At 38.7% G+C, this 20318-nt stretch overlaps 1 protein-coding gene and 1 long non-coding RNA gene across 4 annotated transcripts in view; one reads left to right on the top strand and one right to left on the bottom strand.

Annotated features, from left to right (window-relative positions):
* Positions 1-252: 252 nt before the first annotated feature.
* On the top strand, positions 253-2763 carry LOC121517960. The gene is made up of 3 exons (XR_005992606.1): positions 253-491; positions 599-691; positions 2043-2763. It is a non-coding gene; the product is annotated as an uncharacterized LOC121517960 (long non-coding RNA).
* A 2894-nt stretch (positions 2764-5657) lies between these two features.
* Positions 5658-20318, bottom strand: part of emc1 (ER membrane protein complex subunit 1) — a 37668-nt gene continuing 23007 nt past the window's right edge. For all 3 annotated transcript variants that reach the window (XM_041799867.1, XM_041799868.1, XM_041799869.1), the window contains 9 exons: positions 15909-16058; positions 15447-15608; positions 15222-15341; positions 14507-14644; positions 7304-7477; positions 6983-7193; positions 6769-6853; positions 6542-6671; positions 5658-6015 (listed from right to left, as the gene is read on the bottom strand). In XM_041799867.1, coding sequence (XP_041655801.1) covers positions 5836-6015; positions 6542-6671; positions 6769-6853; positions 6983-7193; positions 7304-7477; positions 14507-14644; positions 15222-15341; positions 15447-15608; positions 15909-16058 — 1350 coding nt within the window. In that variant the 3' untranslated portion in view covers positions 5658-5835. The remainder of the gene's footprint in view (positions 6016-6541; positions 6672-6768; positions 6854-6982; positions 7194-7303; positions 7478-14506; positions 14645-15221; positions 15342-15446; positions 15609-15908; positions 16059-20318) is intronic.

Raw genomic sequence — 20318 nt, 5'->3', positions numbered from 1 at the left:
TAATTTTCCTGCTCTACAGGAGCGAACAGGGGCTGAAGAACATTTTCTTCATACTTTTTTTGGAACAAAAAAACCATCTTAAAGTCAAAGAGTTTCTCAAATACAGGGGAGAAAGCTGCTTAACAATCTTCCTCTGAATCTTGAAGGACAAGAGGGGGAAATTAATGTTCTTGTCTATTTAATGTAAATGTATGGTGATTAAAATAAAAACTTAAATTTGCTCAAAATTAAATAATGACACAACAGAAAAAGGGGAATGTCTGTGTGAGTGTTCTATAATGTAGATCCAAAATGAGTGTATTTTAAATCGCAACGTCCAACTTTTCCTTCAGATTCTGGCAGAGTTCCTTCGCTTGTCAAGCAAAAACCTGAAAATAGAATTCTTCAAAGAAATTGACAAATACACTCCTCGCTTCTTTGAGATTTTCAAGTCCAAGGGGGGACATGCCGGCCAGAAACTTCAGAAGTATCTGCAACAAGTTGTACCAGGGGTAAGTTTCTCAGACCAAAATAATGAAACCAAACTGTGTATGCAGAGCTCTTATCTGACCGTCCTTGACCATTTATGAGTGATATGTGTTTGAAAATTTTTTTTCAGAGTACAGATGTTACTGCGAAGCGAACAGCAGTCCTCCATGGTCTTCCTGTCATCCTTGGAGAGGAGAGCACAGCCTTCTTCAAGACATGCTTTGTAAGTAGTCTTTGGTCCTAGTTATTTCATTTCACACCACAGGATGCCCAATCTATTCAATGCGGCTCCTTATTTACACTTTAATATTTTTTAGTATTAGTTACTGCTCTTCCACTCAGCCTCAATCATTGCTGCTGTACTTTATTTGGTGCACTGATGACTTACAGCAGGGGTTTTCAAAGTGTGTAAGAGTGAGCCTCCCCTAAGAAGAACTGATCCATTTGCTGGACCCACCCACAAAAAGGATTCAAATTTGATAAAAAAATAAACAACAACATTTGAAATATTTATGTCTGATTTTTAAACATTTTTAACATTGATATATTTTGGATATTTTGGTTTGCAAATGTCCTTAAACATCTGCCTTTCCCTCTTATTCAGTTATAATGCCATGAAATACCCTTATTCATATTTTTTGGGCCATTTTACAACTCCTTTTTGCCACTTTTCCCCCATTTTTTTCTACTTTTATCCAATTTTTGCCCTTTTTCACCTTTTGGCCCATTTAAGCTGCCTTTCATCATTAAATATCCCTATGTTTTTCCAATTCTTTTTTCTCATTTTTGTGACATCTTTTTGCCACTTTTATCCTAGTTTTTGCCTTTTTTTTTTACCAATTTATGCCACTTTTTGTCAATTTAAGCAACGTTTTGCCATTAAATACCACTTGTTTCCTGGTTTCCCAATTTTTGCCTCTTCTTTTTGCCATTTTTGCCACTTTTTGCTCATTTAAACTACCCTTTGTCATTACATACCACTTATTTCCTCTTTTTTGCCCATTTTTTCCATTCTTGACTGCTTTTTGCCCATTTAAGTCACTTTCCACTCATTTTTTGTCACTTCTCACACATTTTTGCTACTTTCTGACCATTTTTCCACCTTTTCTCCCCATTTTCACCCCCTTTCACCAATTTTTGCTGCTTTTTGACCATTTTGCCAGCTTTAACCTATTTTTTTGCTACTTCAAGCTGTTTTTGCCTCTTTTTACCTCTTAGATTGTGGCCCTTGCAAAGGTATTTTCATTAATTTGGCTCTTTGGTTGAGTACTACTACTCTACAGTATAGTCCTTATAGTAACTATAAGTGTATCCATTTAGCTCCATGCGCAGCAGAGGTTAGCAAAGCAAATCACCTTTTTTCTGGTTTATGGTTCCACGCCTCCCCTGAAGCTCTGTGGCGCCCCCCAGGGGAGGCCCGCCTCACACTTTGAAAACCACTGACCTACAGTATTCCTGATGAGGACTACCACCCTCCTTAAATTTCTATTTTTATAGTGGCTGTTTTGTGTTTTCTATTGTAGAAATAAGTACAACTGACGTAATTGTAGTTATAATGCTGATATTATTGTCAGGATTGCGATGACCCGGACCTGTTTGACACCTCCATTGGGATCCTGACGGTAATTCCTGATGGCACTCCATCCTCTCCTGCCTCGCTGCACCCAGAGGAAGAGTGGTGCTGGATGACCTTGAAAATCTTCCCAATGCCATGTGCCTTCTCTTTGGGCTTATTTATGCCCTGAACTTGGAGTACCCTCAGCAACTGAAGAACACCTTTGACTTTATTCAAAGAGTGCTTCTCTCATTTGGACACAAATCCCTAAAACCAAAACTACTATCACTCAAAAATCTTCTGTTGCAGTGAGTGAATGTCCTCATGATGCAAATGAGACGTGATACCCTGTTATCCATTTCATCACTTTTGCTGTTTGTTGTTGGTCCTTTTTTGTGGGAAGGAGCATCATTGTTCTTTGCTCTCAGACTGTTAATTGTTATGTTCAAAAGGAGATAAACACATGAACACACAAGGCTCTATTTTCCTAATGTTCCCCTTTATGACTTTTTTCATTATGCCAATGCAAATATGACAAATAGATGCAAATTTGCACATGTATTATACAGACTAATGTTTCAAGAATTTCTTGATGACTTTTGGAGAAAATTCTAGAAAATGTTTCTAAAAGTGTATAATTTTAAGAAAAAAATTACAATATTTAATGAAAAAAGTCATTTAAGAAGTTGTAACGTTTCAAGATAAAGTTCATTATCTTAATTTGTACTAGGGGTGGGCAATATGGCCAAAAAAATCTTGATTATTCTTTCTAATTTTTCAATAAAGCTGATTGGACTATATCCTTTAAAAATGTGATTTGAAAAAAAAAAAGAAAATACTGTTATAACTCTTATTGCTTTGTCATATGGTACGTGTCTACTAAACGACTCAGCAAGGATCTGCAGAGTGTGTTGTGCAGATTTACTCATCTTCATTTTAGCTGTAGTTGCGCTTATGGAGTCACAAAGTTTTACATAATCCTCATACTCCAGGTGTGAATGGTCACCACTAAATCATCTGCTGAGGTCGTTGCTAAGACCACAGATTCCTGCATATTTCCTCCATGCAGTCATGTTAACACCACATGACTGAATCTTGCCTGCTGATTGGCTTCTGGAGCACAAATTCTGTGAATGAGGATTTGAATGCTCCTCTCCTTTACCATCACGCGCCTTTCTTTTATTTTTCTTTTCAAAGTAATATACATACTCGATCATGTCAAATTGCACATCGTCAAAACATTTTTCACAATATTATTGTAGACAATATCGCCCACCTCTAATTTGTACACTGTGGTCAAATTATTTTTCTGGTTTTGCATGTGTATTTTTCCTGCAAATGCAAGCACTTGCGCTGTATACAGCCCTGACACCTGTGACCTCTGATTTCATCTTTTGAAGGTCAATCTCTAGTGTGGTTTTAAATAAACCGTTTTGGTGTTCCCTTCAAATTGTTGTCTTTGTTTCAACAACTAAACACTTTCAGTAAAGCTTACTTGAATATTTTAAGGCAATCGGTTTCCTAAGATTTTCCTAGTAATGTGAACACTTAGCCTTGTAAGGATAACTTTCTTTTTATGAGTACTGCTTACTGAACATAACTCAGATCTTTAAGTTATCTGACCTTACATTTTATAGTCAACCTAACTAATGATTTTGCGTTAACTACACTCAAGGTTACTGCCATGACATGAGTTGTCAAAACACAGTTCTTTTCAGCTTTAACAACTTAAAATTAATTATCTACATTACTTGGAAATTTTGAGGCAATCGGTTTCCTAAGTTTTTTCAAGTAAAGTCAACAAATTACATTTTACAGTGTACTTTTGAACCCATTTCATTTTAAAGGCTACTTTGAGCTATTTTAGGCTACTTTCAGCTAATCTTATGCTACTTTTAGCATTATAGGCTACTTTGAGCTATTCTTATGCTAATTTGAGCAAATTTTTTGCTTTTTCAGCAATTTTTAGCAGTTCCTTCACAGTTCAGCTCTCAGCATCCCCACGCAATTTCAGCTGAAATTGCAATTTTGATCTAGTTAGCCTATCAAATCACTGCTGCATCTTTTAAATGTGGCTTTCTCCTCCATCAGTTCATTGATGGCATGGTTCCAAGTGACCACCTCCCCATCACCGCCAAGTCTACAAGTCCATCAACATTTATATGAACTAAGATGACTTCTTCAGCCATCATCACCACCACCAGTGTCTGGACTTCACGGGGGATAGATCTTTCCGCCGCTCAGGGCAGACAACCTTCGCTATGTCCTTGTGGAGTTCAAGCGCCAAAGAGACTCTGACAGTGATTCAATATCACATCTACAGTGCTTTACAAATGTATTAGACTACCTGTAGTATTTGTCTCAGAGACCATCCAGCATCATGAAGTACTTTAATGCGGACTCTTTCATTTTCAGTGAGCTCTCCACGTTTTACCATTTTGAACAGGAATGAGGAATTTCAAACTGAATTTACCTTTTTACACCCAAATTTGAGCTGGCTCACTGGGCTGCTCTGAGAAGTCAGAAATTAATCAAGCATAACATTCAACCACTAAAACTCATTCTTCTGTTCAGGCATGCAAGTAAATAACTATAATTTGACATATTATTCAAGAAATATTAATGTGCTTTACTATTTTTTCAGTTTTTTTGTAAATCAGTACATTTGAAAATTCATGGATAACAATAATAATGATATTTTAGCATTAAAAATATCATTTGGGTTAAAGAGCTTCCACATATTGGTGTATTAGCCATTGCAGAAACATAAAAAATGATTTTGGTAATTACAATGCTGTTAATTGAGGGCAGCTGTGGCATAAACCTTACTTTGGGTGGTGGTCTAATAAATTTGTTAGACACTGTATGTTAAATAGTATTCATTATCTCACATGTAAAATAAAATGTTATCTTTAAATCAGTCACTGGTCTCTCCTGGTTGAACTGTAAGCCACTGTCTCATTGATGAAATAAAAGGGAAAGAAGTGTTAAATATATTTGTGTATATATGAAAAATATTTCTGAACTTTTAGTAACACTTCAGAGGCTATTTGTTTAGTCAGAATGAGCAGAGTTTTAATGAAGCAGTAATAGAACTGGATAATCAAATAGCTCAAATGTTAAAGATTCAGCATGATTCTGCTTAATTAAGACTTCCGATGGTCGTTTTATTTGTCAAGCATGTCTGACGATAACTGCAGTGCAGCAACTTTTGAAGAACAGTCTTTATGAAATCACAAAAGATCCTTTCTTGTCTACACTGAATTATCTTACACTTCATTTGAAGAACTCATATGCTATTAAACTGAATGGTTTTTGGAGATAAAAAAACACTTTCTAGCATTGTACCAAATCATACTCTCATTGGTTCGCAGATCCTACTCTGTCTTGCCTAATTAAAAAGAGTCGAATTACATAATAACAGGTATTGGGAAAAACTAACATTGTACAAGTATCAAACTTTCATATGTAAAGGAATTTCAACATCACACTTAAATAAATTCCAGTCTCTTTCTATTATAATCAGCAGTTGGTTAAACATCTTATCAAAATGACAGGGCACAACATGTTTTACAGTCAAGTGTTCCTTGTGCTTGCAAAATAAGTTAGAAAACAAAACAAAACAAAACAAAAATTCTCAATTTAGATTTTATTTCACCCCAACTCTGCCTCTTCACCCCTGCAGTGCTTTATGGGCCTTAAACTTTGACCAGTGTTCTTCTTCAGGCATGGCTTCTGCCATTTTATCTCCTTGAGCTGAGGTTCTTGGTGCAGCCTCATGACAGTGACAAAAGGTTGTTTCATTAATTACTTTATCGCCAGGCTCGGTTGAGCAGTTTGACTTCTGCCAGGCGTTTGCTGATCATGGTGGCAAAGAATAGGGCCAGAAGTACACTACTGATAAGCATGTAGTCGTAGTCATCTTTAAGGACATCAAACTGTTTTGAGGGATAGACACGTGTCTGATAGATGTCAAGACCATATCCCACCACCTGCAAGAGCAAACAGTGACAATTAGATATTTATAATCAGTTTGACTGAAGGAGAAATAAGAAAAATGTTTTTAAGATTTGTCTAGACAGACACTGTAAGATCCACAGAATGAAGCCCCAGCTTGATGCTCCTTTTTGTCCCGATCCAAAGAAAAATCCATGTGACCACTTAAAAAAGTTTAAAAGTTTACTTCAGAAACAAAAAGTAGTTAAAAAAAGAGATTACAAAAATGTTCTTATTTCCACACTTGATACAAAATTAAAACAAAAATCAGTCCACCGGCTGAGGTCAAAAACTTTATGGCTCCACTCTCCTCTATCCTTCAACTAAAAACATATGTGGGCGTGGCTTACTGGCCTAAAACTTACCCGCTCACTAATCTATGAAACAGTGAATGCAAATGTCAACAAATGACCTGCATTTAGGCTCCAACAGACACCTCTTTTAAAAATAAATGTCCAATACACAGTTGCAGGGGAACCAAAAGAAACATTATTTCCATCAGTTTTGTGCCTGCAGACTCACCAGGCAGGTAGACTCAAGTCCAGAGGGGGCAGTGTAAATTCCTTGCACTCTTGACACAGTTTGATTGTAGTTGATGAACCACTCTGTACGGATCGGCAGCTCTGGTGCATACGGTATCAGGTTCTCTTCTCTGGTGATCAAGATAAATAGGTAAGGCACAGGGGTAGAGCAAAAAGAAATGTTGAACATTAAATTTTTTCAAAATAAACCCTAGCAATAGGACTTACCGGCTCTGCTCAGACACTATTTCTGGCCTCCGAGGGTCAAGAAACATCTTTGGTAATGACAAAATGCCTCCTGAAGGCAAGCCAACTGTGACAAAAGATACCCAGAGATACAGATTTAAAAAAAAAAGAAAAACTTTATTGAAATGTACACGACTACTACGGCAAAATGAAACCCATTGGGCAGTCCTCAGAACCAGACCCTGGCAATACTTACTCAGCAGATGACGGCTGGTGATGCCTTTCTCAGTCAGTGTTGCTTCCATGGTAGAAATTGAGGAGGGGAAAATGTAAGACTGTTGAAGAACCTGAGGAGCATGAGGTCGATCCAGTGAGCTGAACACTGTGCTGTTATAAAGCTCCATCCCCTCATACAGTTCAATAACAGAGAATTCATTCCGGCGGGATTTGGTACTCCAATATTCATACTGCAAAGTCAAACAGAGGCAGGGTTGATAATGAGTAGTGAGAACACAAGATCCACAAGAAACAAATATATTTTACCCAAAGAGGTACTTCAACCTTCAGGGATACTCACCACAACCCAGTTTTCTGAGTGCACAATATGAACAGGTCCTCTGGCCTTTCTCTGGACAGCTTCATGGATAATGCGGCCAGTCACACCATCAACCAGGAGGATCCCAACAAAGCTCCGCTCCTGATGCAAGTCTGTGCTCTCAGTCACCACAGCCAGAAGATTGGGGTTGAGATACTGTAGGACATGAATTTTAACAAAATTCAGCATATAAATCAAAGTTACAAACACAGCAAAAATTATAGAGACATCATGTTTCTCATCTCTTGACTAAATCAAATAAACCATTTGAAATTCGTACTCATCTGTTTTCTGGTGGTCAACTTTCTGATAGCCAGGTTTATAATTAGGGGTATACAAAATATAAGCAATATGAATAATTGCATAACAATTTCCAGATAAATGGAATAAAAAAGTCATAATATTCTCAGAAATTTGAAATTTGTATAAACTAGGCCTGTTAATATATAAATGTGTTAATTCTTGTGATTAATCTGGAAAGCTTAATGCATTAAAAAAATTACGCAATTTAATCATATGACTTAGATTGACCCCAACTTCCTCTTGTTGTCCTCCTGCGTGGATGTTTACATCCGTGGGGTGAAAAGATTAAAGGTGGGTCAAATGCAGCCAGCAGTGATGAGTGAGGAGACAGACCCAGGTCTGCTTTACGGTAAATTTCAATTTAAAAAGCTGCCTAATGTAAGTCTGGATAAACAAAAGTCCTGTGTACATACTGCGGTGATGAACTGTCTTTATTCCAAAGTACAACGAGACTGAAGTACCACCTCCGGGCAAAACGGATCTCTTCTAATGATAGCAAAGGCGCTAACAACAACACAGAATCATGATATGATAGCTAATGTTGCTAATGCTAACAAAGATGCTAACAACAACACGGGATCAAGCCATTACGCCAAGCTACACCGGCGCAGTCTGACAGACCCACATTTGACCCCAAAACCACAACATCTAAGCTAACTAATGCAATCGCTAATGGGTTGCAAGAGACTGCAGACCATCAACATCGCTGATGACAAAGGGCTTCAAGACATCATCCGGGTCGCCTCGGATGACACATACCACAGAACACTTACGAGAACTACTGTCACAAGAATCCGTGAACCGTATGACAGCTAAAAAGGCAACTAAAGTGGAGCAGCTGGCCCGAGCTATGTTTATTTCACTGACGAGAGATCACTGGACTTCAGTCAGCAAACAGCTGACTTTGGGGTAACAGTACACCTGATCATTCACTTTACAGCACAAGTTATTTTCTACCTGATGTGTTTGTCTTCTGGGCTCCTTTGCAGTTTATAAATATTATTGCTCAGTGAATTAAGACTGATTTACAAACCACAAATCAGTTTAAAACTCTAGTTTGTTTAATATTTCTTCATTTAAACACCATGCATGAACTAATTTATCTCAAACAAAAATACAAGTAAATGGTAGTATTTTAAATGTTGATTTATAGATAAAAATAATAATAATAAAATACACTTTTTAGTGAAGAGTGCTTTCAAAGTGCTGTACATAAAGTTAAACTAATGAAAATAAACGCTTGACATTAAGAACGTTTAAAAATCTAAAAATTACTAAAACTAAAGAAATGCTGTGATTAATCATTATTAATCACAGCATAGTGACGTGATTAACTTGAGTAATTGTTTTCATCAATTAACAGAATTAAACACTTTTAACTTTGGAAATTGACCCTTTCTTTCAAGAGTGCCTTGAAGATGTCAAAACTGCTTTTCCATTTTGTTTTAGCCAACCCATCGGTCCCAGCTGTCAGTGACTCTGATTAAGTGTAGTTTTTGATTGTATAATGGTGCTCATGTTCATTTAAAAATCGACAGGTTCAAAATTAAGCATGACCACAATCACAAAAAAAATGACTTTCTTGCTACTGTTCTGAGATTAAGGGTTTATTTGTATGCTGGGAGTCTCGGATATTGAATAAGACACACGAAATGAAACAATTATGGAAAAATTTTGATAGCATGTTTTTGCACTTTAACTACCACAGGGATTAAAGCAAAAATAAACCTTCTGACTGAAAATTTTTTTCGACACCAAATCATATTACCCGACCATCAACCAACCATGCCACATGTGTAAGTTTTTTCCTGCCTATCAGTCACTTCCCAGAGGTTTTCATGTAAGAAGGAGTATACTATGTGCCCAGGGCATGTACACGGTATACTGTTCTCTAATAAAGCATTCGAGTCGTAAAATGACTTTCACCTACACTATTAAGATTCTCAGGACCAATAGCCTTTTAAAGGACGAGGGCAATTTTGAACAGCTTTTCTGTTAGTTTGCTTTTATGTAAATTCAATTTTTTCAATCTATTCAATAAAACACTTTTTGCAGATATAATGTAGTCATACCAATATTCAACCATCTCCATAACTTTTCAGTGCAAGTTATTTATTTTACTTTGAACAGCAATACAGAAAAACAAAAACAAAACCATGGAGTTAAACATCCAGCTGTGTAAATGGCTATCCTGCTATTCATTTCCTCTGCTTTTTGGCAGTGAAACCAAATGCCTCAAGTGACACCCATTTCTGGGGTCTTTCTGAATGAGCTACAAGTTCTGGGGCAGCAGTGGAGGAGGCTGTAGCACAGGGGTCTCAAACTCATTTAGGGTAGGGGCCAGATTTGCTCCAACGAGACATCCTGTGGGCCGCACAATTTTTTTTAGCAATATCAGTACGACCAACAACTGATATAAAGGCTGCTGTAATGTTTATAAAGAAAAATGACTCAATATTAGCTGTAGGTACCATTTAATGAGTGCTACATGTTTGCACACTAAATGCACCTTAGAAGGAGAATTTATTTGCAAGTAATATAAACAGGTGTAGTGAGAATCTATCCAGAACAACTAAAGATGAAACCACAATCTAAGGCTGTTGATATCACACCCTCTAAGGAGGAAAGATAATGATACAAGGGGGGAAGAGATCCTTTCTCCTTCCTAAACCTACACCTTCAGAGATCCTTCAGGAATGTCACTGAAGGGGGGGGGGGGGGGTTCTCTTTTCCCCATGTCTGACAACTTATCAAGGAACCACGTTCGAAAAACAAGAGTTTCTCAGGCAGTAGGACTCTCAAACTGCCATTTTGATGAAAGACAGCCTCCAACAGAGATAAACACCTTAAAATCTGAATTTTTCGATTGGTCGACCAACTGGTAAACCTCCTTAGACTAAATCCTGTCTTCCTGAAAGCTGTAAGAAACTCTGCACCACGCCTCATAAATTTAAGGACTCTGTCCTCCTACAGAGCCGTGGCACAAAGCAGGCGTATGTCGTAAATTTCTTGTGTTATCTCGACCACATGAAGCTGCAAGGATTGGAAGTATCAAAAAACTGTCTTAAATGTTATGTTTCCAACAGGACATGCTCATATTTGGTTGAGTCTGTTTACAAGGAACAGAATGACGTGTCATACTAATCTCTGGCATCTTCCCTCACTGAATTATGGTTTTATGATATAATTTAGTTGTATTTCTCCAAGTTGACGAACAGAGACTGAAAATCGTCCATGGATCAACATTGCCACCTTGTGGTCAAGTTCCGTCACATCCAAATGCAGAAATATTTTCTAATGTGTAATTGTGCGTATAAACAATTAACTGTGTTTCTAATGTTTGTGTGATAGTTTATTGATAGTATTCTAGAGTTTTTATAACCATGTTATGTTATCTCTACATTATCCAATTAACTTGATGATCTGGTGGACTGGATTTAATCAAACACTGGGAGGGCTTCAAAACCAAACCCCTCTCTCTTGTATAAGAGTAACTTCAGAACTCACAAGAGTTCAGAGTTCGGTGTGGCAGTTCAGTGTGGAGTTCGGCTGAGTTCAGCTCACAGAGTGAGTTGGGTTCAGATCAGAAAGCGGTCAGGTCTGTACAATCCAAGAAGATGCTCACTGAGGAGAGCTCTGTTGAGTCTCCTTGGGCCTCCTAGGCCCATTCTTGATCCAAGCGTTGTACAGTACAAGATTTTTCCTAACCCTTTTTTAGCTTCGCGCTAGATTTTTGTAACACAGGGTTTTTGTTTTTCCTTTTTATCACACAATCGACTTCACTGTGAGCCAGCAGTCACGTGGTGTCGATGTGTTTGAGTTTATCTGATTTTTTAATTGGACGATCAAGAGCTGTTTTTGGAATGAGAGACAATCCTTCCCAGAGTCCGTGGACAAGAGTCTGTACAGCCGTCCCTACAGTCTGAGCGACCCATTGGCGCCGGTCGGACCAGAGTTGGCACACGGTAGCTTCGGGCGTTCAGAACTTGCCAGGCGCCTTCCTCCGGGCCCCTCCAGATGGGTCCCCTCCTCCTCGCCTTCGTCGAACGGCTGGTATGATCCAATTCATCTCTCTGGTGCTGATGTCTCCAACAGTTCCATTAAATTAGTTCAGATCTAATTTTCTTCCAAATTCACCCTCCAAATTCTACACCGTTGGTTAAATTTTTCCGTTAGGATTATTAAAATAATCCACCCTCACCAACTAAGTTAGCATCCTTTCTCTTTACCATATTTAGTCATGTTCTGTTTATTCATTTAAATGATCTATTCATATAACTTGTGATTTATGTCTGTTATTTTGTGATTTTATAATAAATCTTCAAAAGACAGTCGTAGTTCGGGAATTCATTCTATTAAGCAGAGAAATAGAGTCAATGTTATGAGAATTTACTACTTTAGAGATGAGATTGATTTACAGTTAATGTTCTTGTTAATTAATTAAAGGTTTTGATTCATTAATAATTACAATATTTTATTGGTTATTAAATAACCAATCCGCGTAAGCGGTGGTGCCCTATTCTTTACGAGGTTTACTTGATAATATTAATTTATTATCAACAAATTTTCACTACACAAATCAGGCAAAATATGCTGTCCTTGTAACATATGATAAGTTTTACAGATTTTAACATTTTAGAATCCACTGATGATTAATTTACAAGACTGGAATATCATGACTGTTTATGGCTTTAAAACAGCAACCTATTAACAAAACCTGATCTGAGCCCTATTTAACCTGGCCTGGGCCTGCCTACACAGAGTCCAGAGAGGATAAAGAGAAGGAGAAGGAGGGAGGGAGAGCGACAGAGAGAGAGAGAGACAGTAAGAGAGAGAGAGAGCCTCTCACTCTTTCTTGCGGAGATTCGTGCACTGCTGCCCTGTTACTATTTATAAAGCTGCAGACCCTCACCTGCTGAGTGAAAACTTGACTTTAAACACACGTTTGAGCTCTACAATCGTTCTTCTGCATGTCCACTCTATCTGAATCCCCCTGATGGCCCTGCATGCGTCATGAACTGGAGCATCTCCGTGTGTAATTTAGTGCTGCATCAAGATCAAACATGCCAACCTCTCATGCCTCATGTCTCATGCCTGTATCCAGATTAGGATTAAATGTTCAGTTATAAAGTTTTGTTTTTATCGTTATGAGAGGATTTTTTACTGTTTGATGAGAACTGGAGTTAAATACGCCACAGGATTTATAAACCATGTCCCGTTTAAACTTAAGTGATCAAGACCATAATTTCACTCCTTGTTGACATAAAATTAAAACATATGTAAATAAAATTAGTTGATATTACTTCGGCATTAAGGATTGTAATAATCAAGGATGAAATCAGACGAGACATTGAACTGAGTCGCTCTCAAAAGCGAAATACGATGTCTGCGTCACAATTATGCAGGGAAAACCTTTGTCATCCTGAGCACAGCGGTTTTAATCCCACTCAGGAGAAGTTTGGTTATACAAGGCAAAAACCTCTGGATGCCTTTATAGACTTATTTAAACTCCTATCCATATCTCTGACACTTCCTGTCACATCAGTGAGCTGTGATGTCTGCGTCGTTTAAAGAATGAGTTGAGGAACAGCAGTGGAGACTCTCAGACCAGCACCCTGGTAGCCTAAGTAGGCCTACTGCTGGCTCTAAACTCAGACAGAACCCAAGCCCCGGACCAAGCAGAAATCATTGATGCCTTCACCCTCAACCATAACAACAAGAAGATTGTTTATTATGAAGACATCAAACTAGCGTGTTTTTTTCAGCAGCAGTGTGTTAATTAAATGCATTTGTGGATTAAGGCACCTGTTTTGAATTTTTCTTATCTCTTAATGCTTATTCATATTATGGATATAATATGAATTGAGCCTTTTGTTGGCTTTAAAGCTGCAGTGTTGTTGACTGGCAGCAGAAACTGGTGAATTTTTGCGACTGAGGCTGTAGTGTGCGTGCGTAAAAGGCATGGGCTGCACTAACACTACACTTTGATGTCAAGTGGGGGGCCAAAACATATCTTCCTGTGAGCCGCAGTTGGCCTGCGAGTTTGAGACCCATGGTGTACTATAACCCCAACCCTGTCTTCTTCAACAGTACCTTAACTTCACAGAGACATCAATAAGTAATGTGTAGTTTTACCCCCCCTCTCATTTTCCAAATGACGGAAATCCGTCGTGGTGACGGAGAACTTTAATCCATGCTACCAGAGTCTAAATAATGGTTGAGTGTGGCAACACGCAGATACTGACACACAAAGTATCTCAATGCTTACTAATCAAAGTTATGCAGTTACACAGTGCCATGAGAAAGTATTTGCCCCCTTTCGGATTCCTGATTTTTTTTTTTTGCATATTTATAACATGTTTCGGGCCATCAAACAAATTTTAATATCTCACAAAAACAACCAAAGTAAATACAAAATGCAGTTTCTAAATGATGATTTTATTTATTTAGGGAAAAATATCCAAACATATGTTAAATGGTTGCAGGAGTAGTAACGGAATTATTCCATTAGTCAAATGAAAAGCTAGAACAGTTGTCTTAGGGTTGCACGCCTTTGTGAGGCATACAATTGCCAGAGAGTGAAGGTTAAGTAGTGGGTCATGTAAAAGGACTGATTTTTGAATATGATGACTCCAAAATGTTTTACGTTTATTCTTGGGTCAAAGTGGACATTTGTGCAAAGTCTAAAGAAAATCCCTCAAAGCATTCTGAAGAAATCCTTTTCACAAGTATGGCCTCAGTATTGACGTACATATGTACGGATGGGCAAACAAACTGGGCAAACATGAAGCCTCTGGGCTTGGCTATCCCTGCCAAATAAGCATAATGAATTTAGGGAGTACAGTAAAGAGAGTTGAAGTCCTTAAAAAAAAGTCAACATACCTTATAAAGGACACTACGGTCACCCATTACTCTGCCCTGGGAGTGGACATGCTCATTAGGCCTCTTCCCTTTGACTGAGACAATCCTCTGTACCTCCGTTGGGATGATGACTTCCCAGATCAGCTCAGTTGACAAGTCCTGAGTGAGCCAAAGCATCCAGATAAAGTTTTACATTTTAAACCATTTAAATAATTTACAGATAGCTCAATGTCAATCTTTTCAATATTTTAAGCCAAGCATTTTATGAGAAATTGCTTTTAATGCTCCAAGTACAATACTCCTCCATTCCAATTCCTTCATATTGACCGCCTTTTAAACTAAAAGTCATTATACTCTTGTTAAAATGGCTCTTAATCTAATCAGCAGTTCTTGTTTTTTACAATATGTATACAAGCTTTCTGACCTTTTTATCTCATGTGATATATCATAAAAGATTATTATTTATGGCAGCAAGACAAAGAAGACAAGGCCTTATACTTACCAAATGCCACAAAAAGTTGAAAGGTTAATTTTACAGTTTTTGTGGCATTGAGTGAGAGTGTGGCTGTTCTCTTCTTCTGCAGCTGTTTTTTTTTTTTTTTGATTACCCTGCACCAACTGTTTGTGGCATGCTCATAGCCATATAATCACCCTCTTGTCATTTAAACATTGTTAGTACCTCTGCTTTTCAACTTGTCATAAACTTATGAGTAGCATTGTGTTCAGCAGAACTTGCCGTTTGTAGCCTGTAACCACAGAGTTTTCCCTGACTGGAATCAACAAGATAAAAGAAGATAGACGAAGCCATCTGTTGTAGCTGCTGTAGTACATTCTTGGTTGATGGAAACGCAGACACCTGTGGAAAATAACAGATGGGCACATTACCAGGTTAGCAATAAAGCTACATTTACAATCTCAAACTCAAGTACTAAAGGAAGACTTGAGAATTTTTGTCACTGACCTTATACTGGTCATCAACAAGTAGTAAGACTTTGGCGTAATCCTGGTCCATGAGGGGCAGCAAGAGTGACTGAAGTATTGGCTGAGGAAGAACTGGTGGGGTGACATGACTTGTCTTTCCAAAGATGGGATTGAAAACGTGGAGTGTAGCTAAGCCTGTGTCCTAATGAAATACACATAACCAAGAAATGCAAGTAATGTTAAAAGCAAATTGAATGATCCCTGCAGCTACACAAGCTGTATAAATGCTTCCTTTTTAGTGCTGGTAACTGCAGAATAAAAAGAAAAACAAACAGTTTTTGCCATGTCTACTGGGTATTCAAAGAAAAAAATAGATTCACAATTTATATGCTGATTTTATGCAAGTTTTTGCTTACAATATGTTAATATTTAAAGACAATATCATTGGCTTCCCTCCCTATAGCTCTAAACCACAGTAATCAAAGTCCTTGTCATCAGATACCTTGTCTTTGATGAGCAGTGTGCACTGTGGTGGATGAGGGAAGTGTGCTGTGGTCCGTTGCACCATGAGTTTGAAGGCTGCATTAGATGGGATGTTGTCGAGGTAGTGCTTCCATAAAACACTGCCAGTCCTGCTGTCAATCCCAAAAAGCTTAAGAGAAAAAAATATTATCAAAAAATCTGTATTTTCAGTAAGGATGAGTATCAAAATCCAATACAGACATGGTACCGTTACCAACGCATCCGATACCAACTGGACCAAATTATAACACAGATATCGATACTTAACTTCGATACCCTACAACCCCAATGCAACCCTCTGCCACCCTAAATGAGAGGCAAGAAATATGTTATGGAATTTGGGTGATTTATGTACACTCACTTTATTTCAGCTGATCTTAAATATCTTTAGATTATTTTGCTGTCTGGAGTAATGTCTCTGATCTGTTCAATTCCTACCAAGGAAATAATCACATTGACTGACACATTTGTAGTGAAAATCCAGAATGATATCAGATGGATCTCCTTCACAGTCTAAGTGCAGGAGGACAGACAGTCCTTCCCTGGGTTTATGACATCTTTGCAGACTTTTAGGAGCCCAGGGTGATAACTCTGACAGAAGCCAAGACAAAAAGAACTTAGACTCCCCTAAGTGTAAGGTACTTCCGGCAGTTGTTTGGTTTTAGATATTTCACTCCAGGACAACCTAATACCTCCAAGCTTTTTAGACCATAAAGCTCTCACTTTTAAAGGAGACATATTATGCAACTGTGGCAAGATAGAGTTACACTCCCTCCGCAAGGGGCAGTGTGGCTACTAATTACGGGTGGTTCCCCATAAATACACCTAGTTGGCCCCTCCCTCTTCCTTTTCGCTTTCTCTTCCTCCCTCACGGAGCCGTCAGTGGTGTGTCGGTGTCTGCAGCACAGGTCGAGGTTTACATCCAGGTACGCATGCTCTGTTATCTGGCTCGATTCATTCAGTTACCCAGTGCGTAGTGCTCCGTTGCAGCAGTGTGGTGTGACTGGGAGCTGTGGGGTCTGTGTGGTCGCGGTGTGTCTCCTGCTGGTAAGATGCTAAGTTGTCTGTTTTGTTAGCTTTAGCTTTTGATGGTTTGGTGAGAGAATTGATTATTACTCTCTCCCAGCCCTCGTTAGTGGAGTCCCGGGCTGCGAGCTTTACTCCTGCGGCCGCCGAACGCGTCCATCCTGCTCTCCGGTAGGAAATGTTCAATTTGTGGCTTTGGCTAATTTGTATATCTGTTTTTGGGATTAGTTTCTGATTAGTTTATTTGTTTCTTTTACAGTGCGCGGCCGTCATCTGCCGCTGCTTCTAGCTGCTGTCTTGGCTCTTTGTTGGCTTTTTGTTGGCCCTTAGTGGAGTTTTTAACGGACATCTTTAAAGGACCTCTTAGTGGACTCTTTAACTTTTTATTGTTATACCTGATGACCATTTACTAGAGTGAACCTTTGGCCGACACTGCTCTGATGAACTTTGCCTAGGCGGGCCAGGCAAGGAGACCTGTCCTGACCCCCCTGGACACGGGGCCGGTGGTTTATTTGGTCTGGGTATCAACCTAGTGCAGGCACTTAACCAAATTAATTTGTTTTGTCGATTCTTTCATTTGTTATTTCTTTGAATTATTATTGAGTTTGCTTTCGGATTATATTTGACTTATTGGTTATAAACGGTTTTTGGTTTCTCATTTTGATAATTTTGTTGTTTAGTGATAGTTTCTTTTGGTTTGGGGTAGAGGTGTTTTATATTCTGTTTATAGTGGTGTGAGGTCTGTCATTAATGCATGTTTTTAATAGCGTTTTCTCCTTTTGTTTGGCAGGTGCTGTGGGCCCCGGGACAGCAGCGGTCCCCTGGTGGTGGTTCCTTTTCCACTTTTGATTTGCAGTTTCATGGGTGATGTGTAGTTTTGGACCCTTCCCCTTTTTGTTACCGCTGTCATGGTAAGCCCCAGCCCTGTCCTGATTTTCCGTTCTGGTAGACCCTCATACCACTGTTTATTCTTTAGTCTGCAACCCTTTTAACCATATTTGTCTAATTAAGTATTTTGATATTTGGAAATCATGCTCTCTGGCCCTGTGGGTTTATTCGAACTGTGTGCCTGTGTTATTGAGTTATAAATTTAGTATATCCTGGGGTGCAAGCCCCCAGGTGGCGTTGTTTGGTACTCCACATAGCATTACCTTGCCACACAACAATCACTTTTTCAGGCTTTTCTAACACAAATTTGTGTCCCTGGTCTGTCCACAATCCCCTCAAGTACCAGAAATATCCACTCCCTTTCTCCCTCTCTTTCTCCACCTTTCAGAAAATGTGTGCTGAAACAGGCCGTTCTCAGATTTTGCTCCTGGTGAGCTCACCAGAAGTGTAAGCACCCGCCGCCCAGATTTGGTTGGTCCTTCCCACTTGGAGGAAAGTTCCACCCTCCTCTCCTGATCCTCTCAGCTACCAGCCGAGATGCTGGATAGCTCAATGGGTTATCCTGCTGACCACAGTCTGGGAGGTTGTTGGTTCAAATCCCAGTCATGTTCTAAACTTTGGATAAAAGTGTCAGTAGTACCAGGAATACTGCATCCATTTCCTGAGAGGGGTGTGGTCAGGGGTGGAGTCAGAAAGCTAATTACCATTTAAAGCTACAGACACAGAAATGGCTTGCTCTGAGAAGGGCTGAAACAGAGGGGTTTTTAGATGTACAAAAATCCTATACTGGAGTGTTTTTCCAGCAACAAACTTAACAGGCATATTTTGGGGACCTCTGAGAACAATTTAGGCTTGTCTTAAAAAGGTAAAATATGTCTCCTTTAAGGAGGGCTGTCCCCTTCCCTGCTGAGGCCAACTGGAGGACGTCCGGTGGTCATAAATTCCATGTGTCCTCTCTAGCATTTCAACCACATGAACTGCAAATCTCAAAAAAGATTATAATCATGTTTGTTCTTAACACCTTCACAGGCGTTTTGGGTACAAAAAACGCAGCACGTAGATATGTTCTTTCACAATCACCAATAACGGAGGACAGAAATATGCTGCATCAGACTGAAAGTCTCCCATGGATCCACACTGCCCCCTTGTGGTCCCACATCAGTCACACACACCTACATGTGAAAGATTTTCTGTTGTGTTAAGAGTTATACAACTAGCTATTTTGTCTCATGTTTTTTGTGTGACAGTTAATTTATATTATACTAGAATTTTACAACCATTTATATTAGTCCTACATGTTTAAATCATTAATTTGGTGAAGAGTGGTTCCTGTAAGGATAGCTGATCTCCCTAGAGGAGGGAGAGCTTGTATGGCGACTCCTCCCTCTCGTTTACCTGATATTAGAATCGCGTTTCACGTCAGTTCTGTTTCTGCCTCTTCTGCACTTTTGTTCCAGCTTCATCTTAGAATCTGTCATGTCCATAGTTTTCCTAACCTTCTTGTAGAATAGAGTATGCCTTTTTCTTCAAGTCTGAGCCAAGTCTTTTTGAGACTTTGAAATAACTTGTTCTCCATGAAACATGTTATCTTCTTCAAGTTTGAGCCATCCTGAGACTTTGAAACTCTATTTTAGATCCAGCACAAATTCCTCAATTTTTTTAATAGCCTTTGCGCTAACTTTTTCTGCAAGCAGAGTAATCGTTTTTCTCTTCTTTTTCTCGCATGTCCCGACTTCACTGTGATCCCATAATCAAAGTGATGTCGATCGTTTTGAGACATTAATTTGTTAGTAACTGGATGAATTAAGAACTGTTCTTGGAATGAGAAGATTCCCGAGTTCATGGATGATCCTTCTTGTTGTGTTCATCTCTGTTCTGGGGATCCATCTAAGTGCCGTGACTCAACAGATCAGCTCAACGACCACAAAGAATTCGACCGCACTGACCGCCCTGGACTCCAGAACTGCTAGATGGCTCCTGTCTGTCCTTCTTCCATGACAAACAAAGTAGGCTCTCTCTTCCAGTGGTGTCGCCAAAGTTCCATTAAACTTGTGATTAATTCAGATCTATTTTCTTCCAAATTCACATTCTAAATTCTGTGCTGTTAATTATCTTTTTCTTTATTCTCAAATCATCCACTCTACATCAAACTAGGTTAGCATCATTTCTTTATTATCATATTTAGTCATTTTCTGTTTATTAACTCACATCATATTCATATAACCACGTGATTTATGCTTGTCCTTTTGTGATTTAACAATAAATCTTCAAAACGTCAGTCGTTGTCCAGAAATCATTATTATTTGGGAAGTGGAGTCACTGTCATGAGGACTCATCACTTTAGATATGAGATTGATCATAATTAATAGTTTTGTTAATTAAAAGTTACAATATTTTGATTATCAAATAACCAATCCACATAAGCGGTGGTGCCCTATTCTTCTTTGAGGTATACTGATAGTATTTTTTTATCATC

This window comes from Cheilinus undulatus, linkage group 11 (assembly GCF_018320785.1).
Source record: "Cheilinus undulatus linkage group 11, ASM1832078v1, whole genome shotgun sequence".
NCBI lineage: Eukaryota > Metazoa > Chordata > Actinopteri > Labriformes > Labridae > Cheilinus > Cheilinus undulatus.
This window is presented reverse-complemented; position numbering and strand designations above follow the sequence as displayed.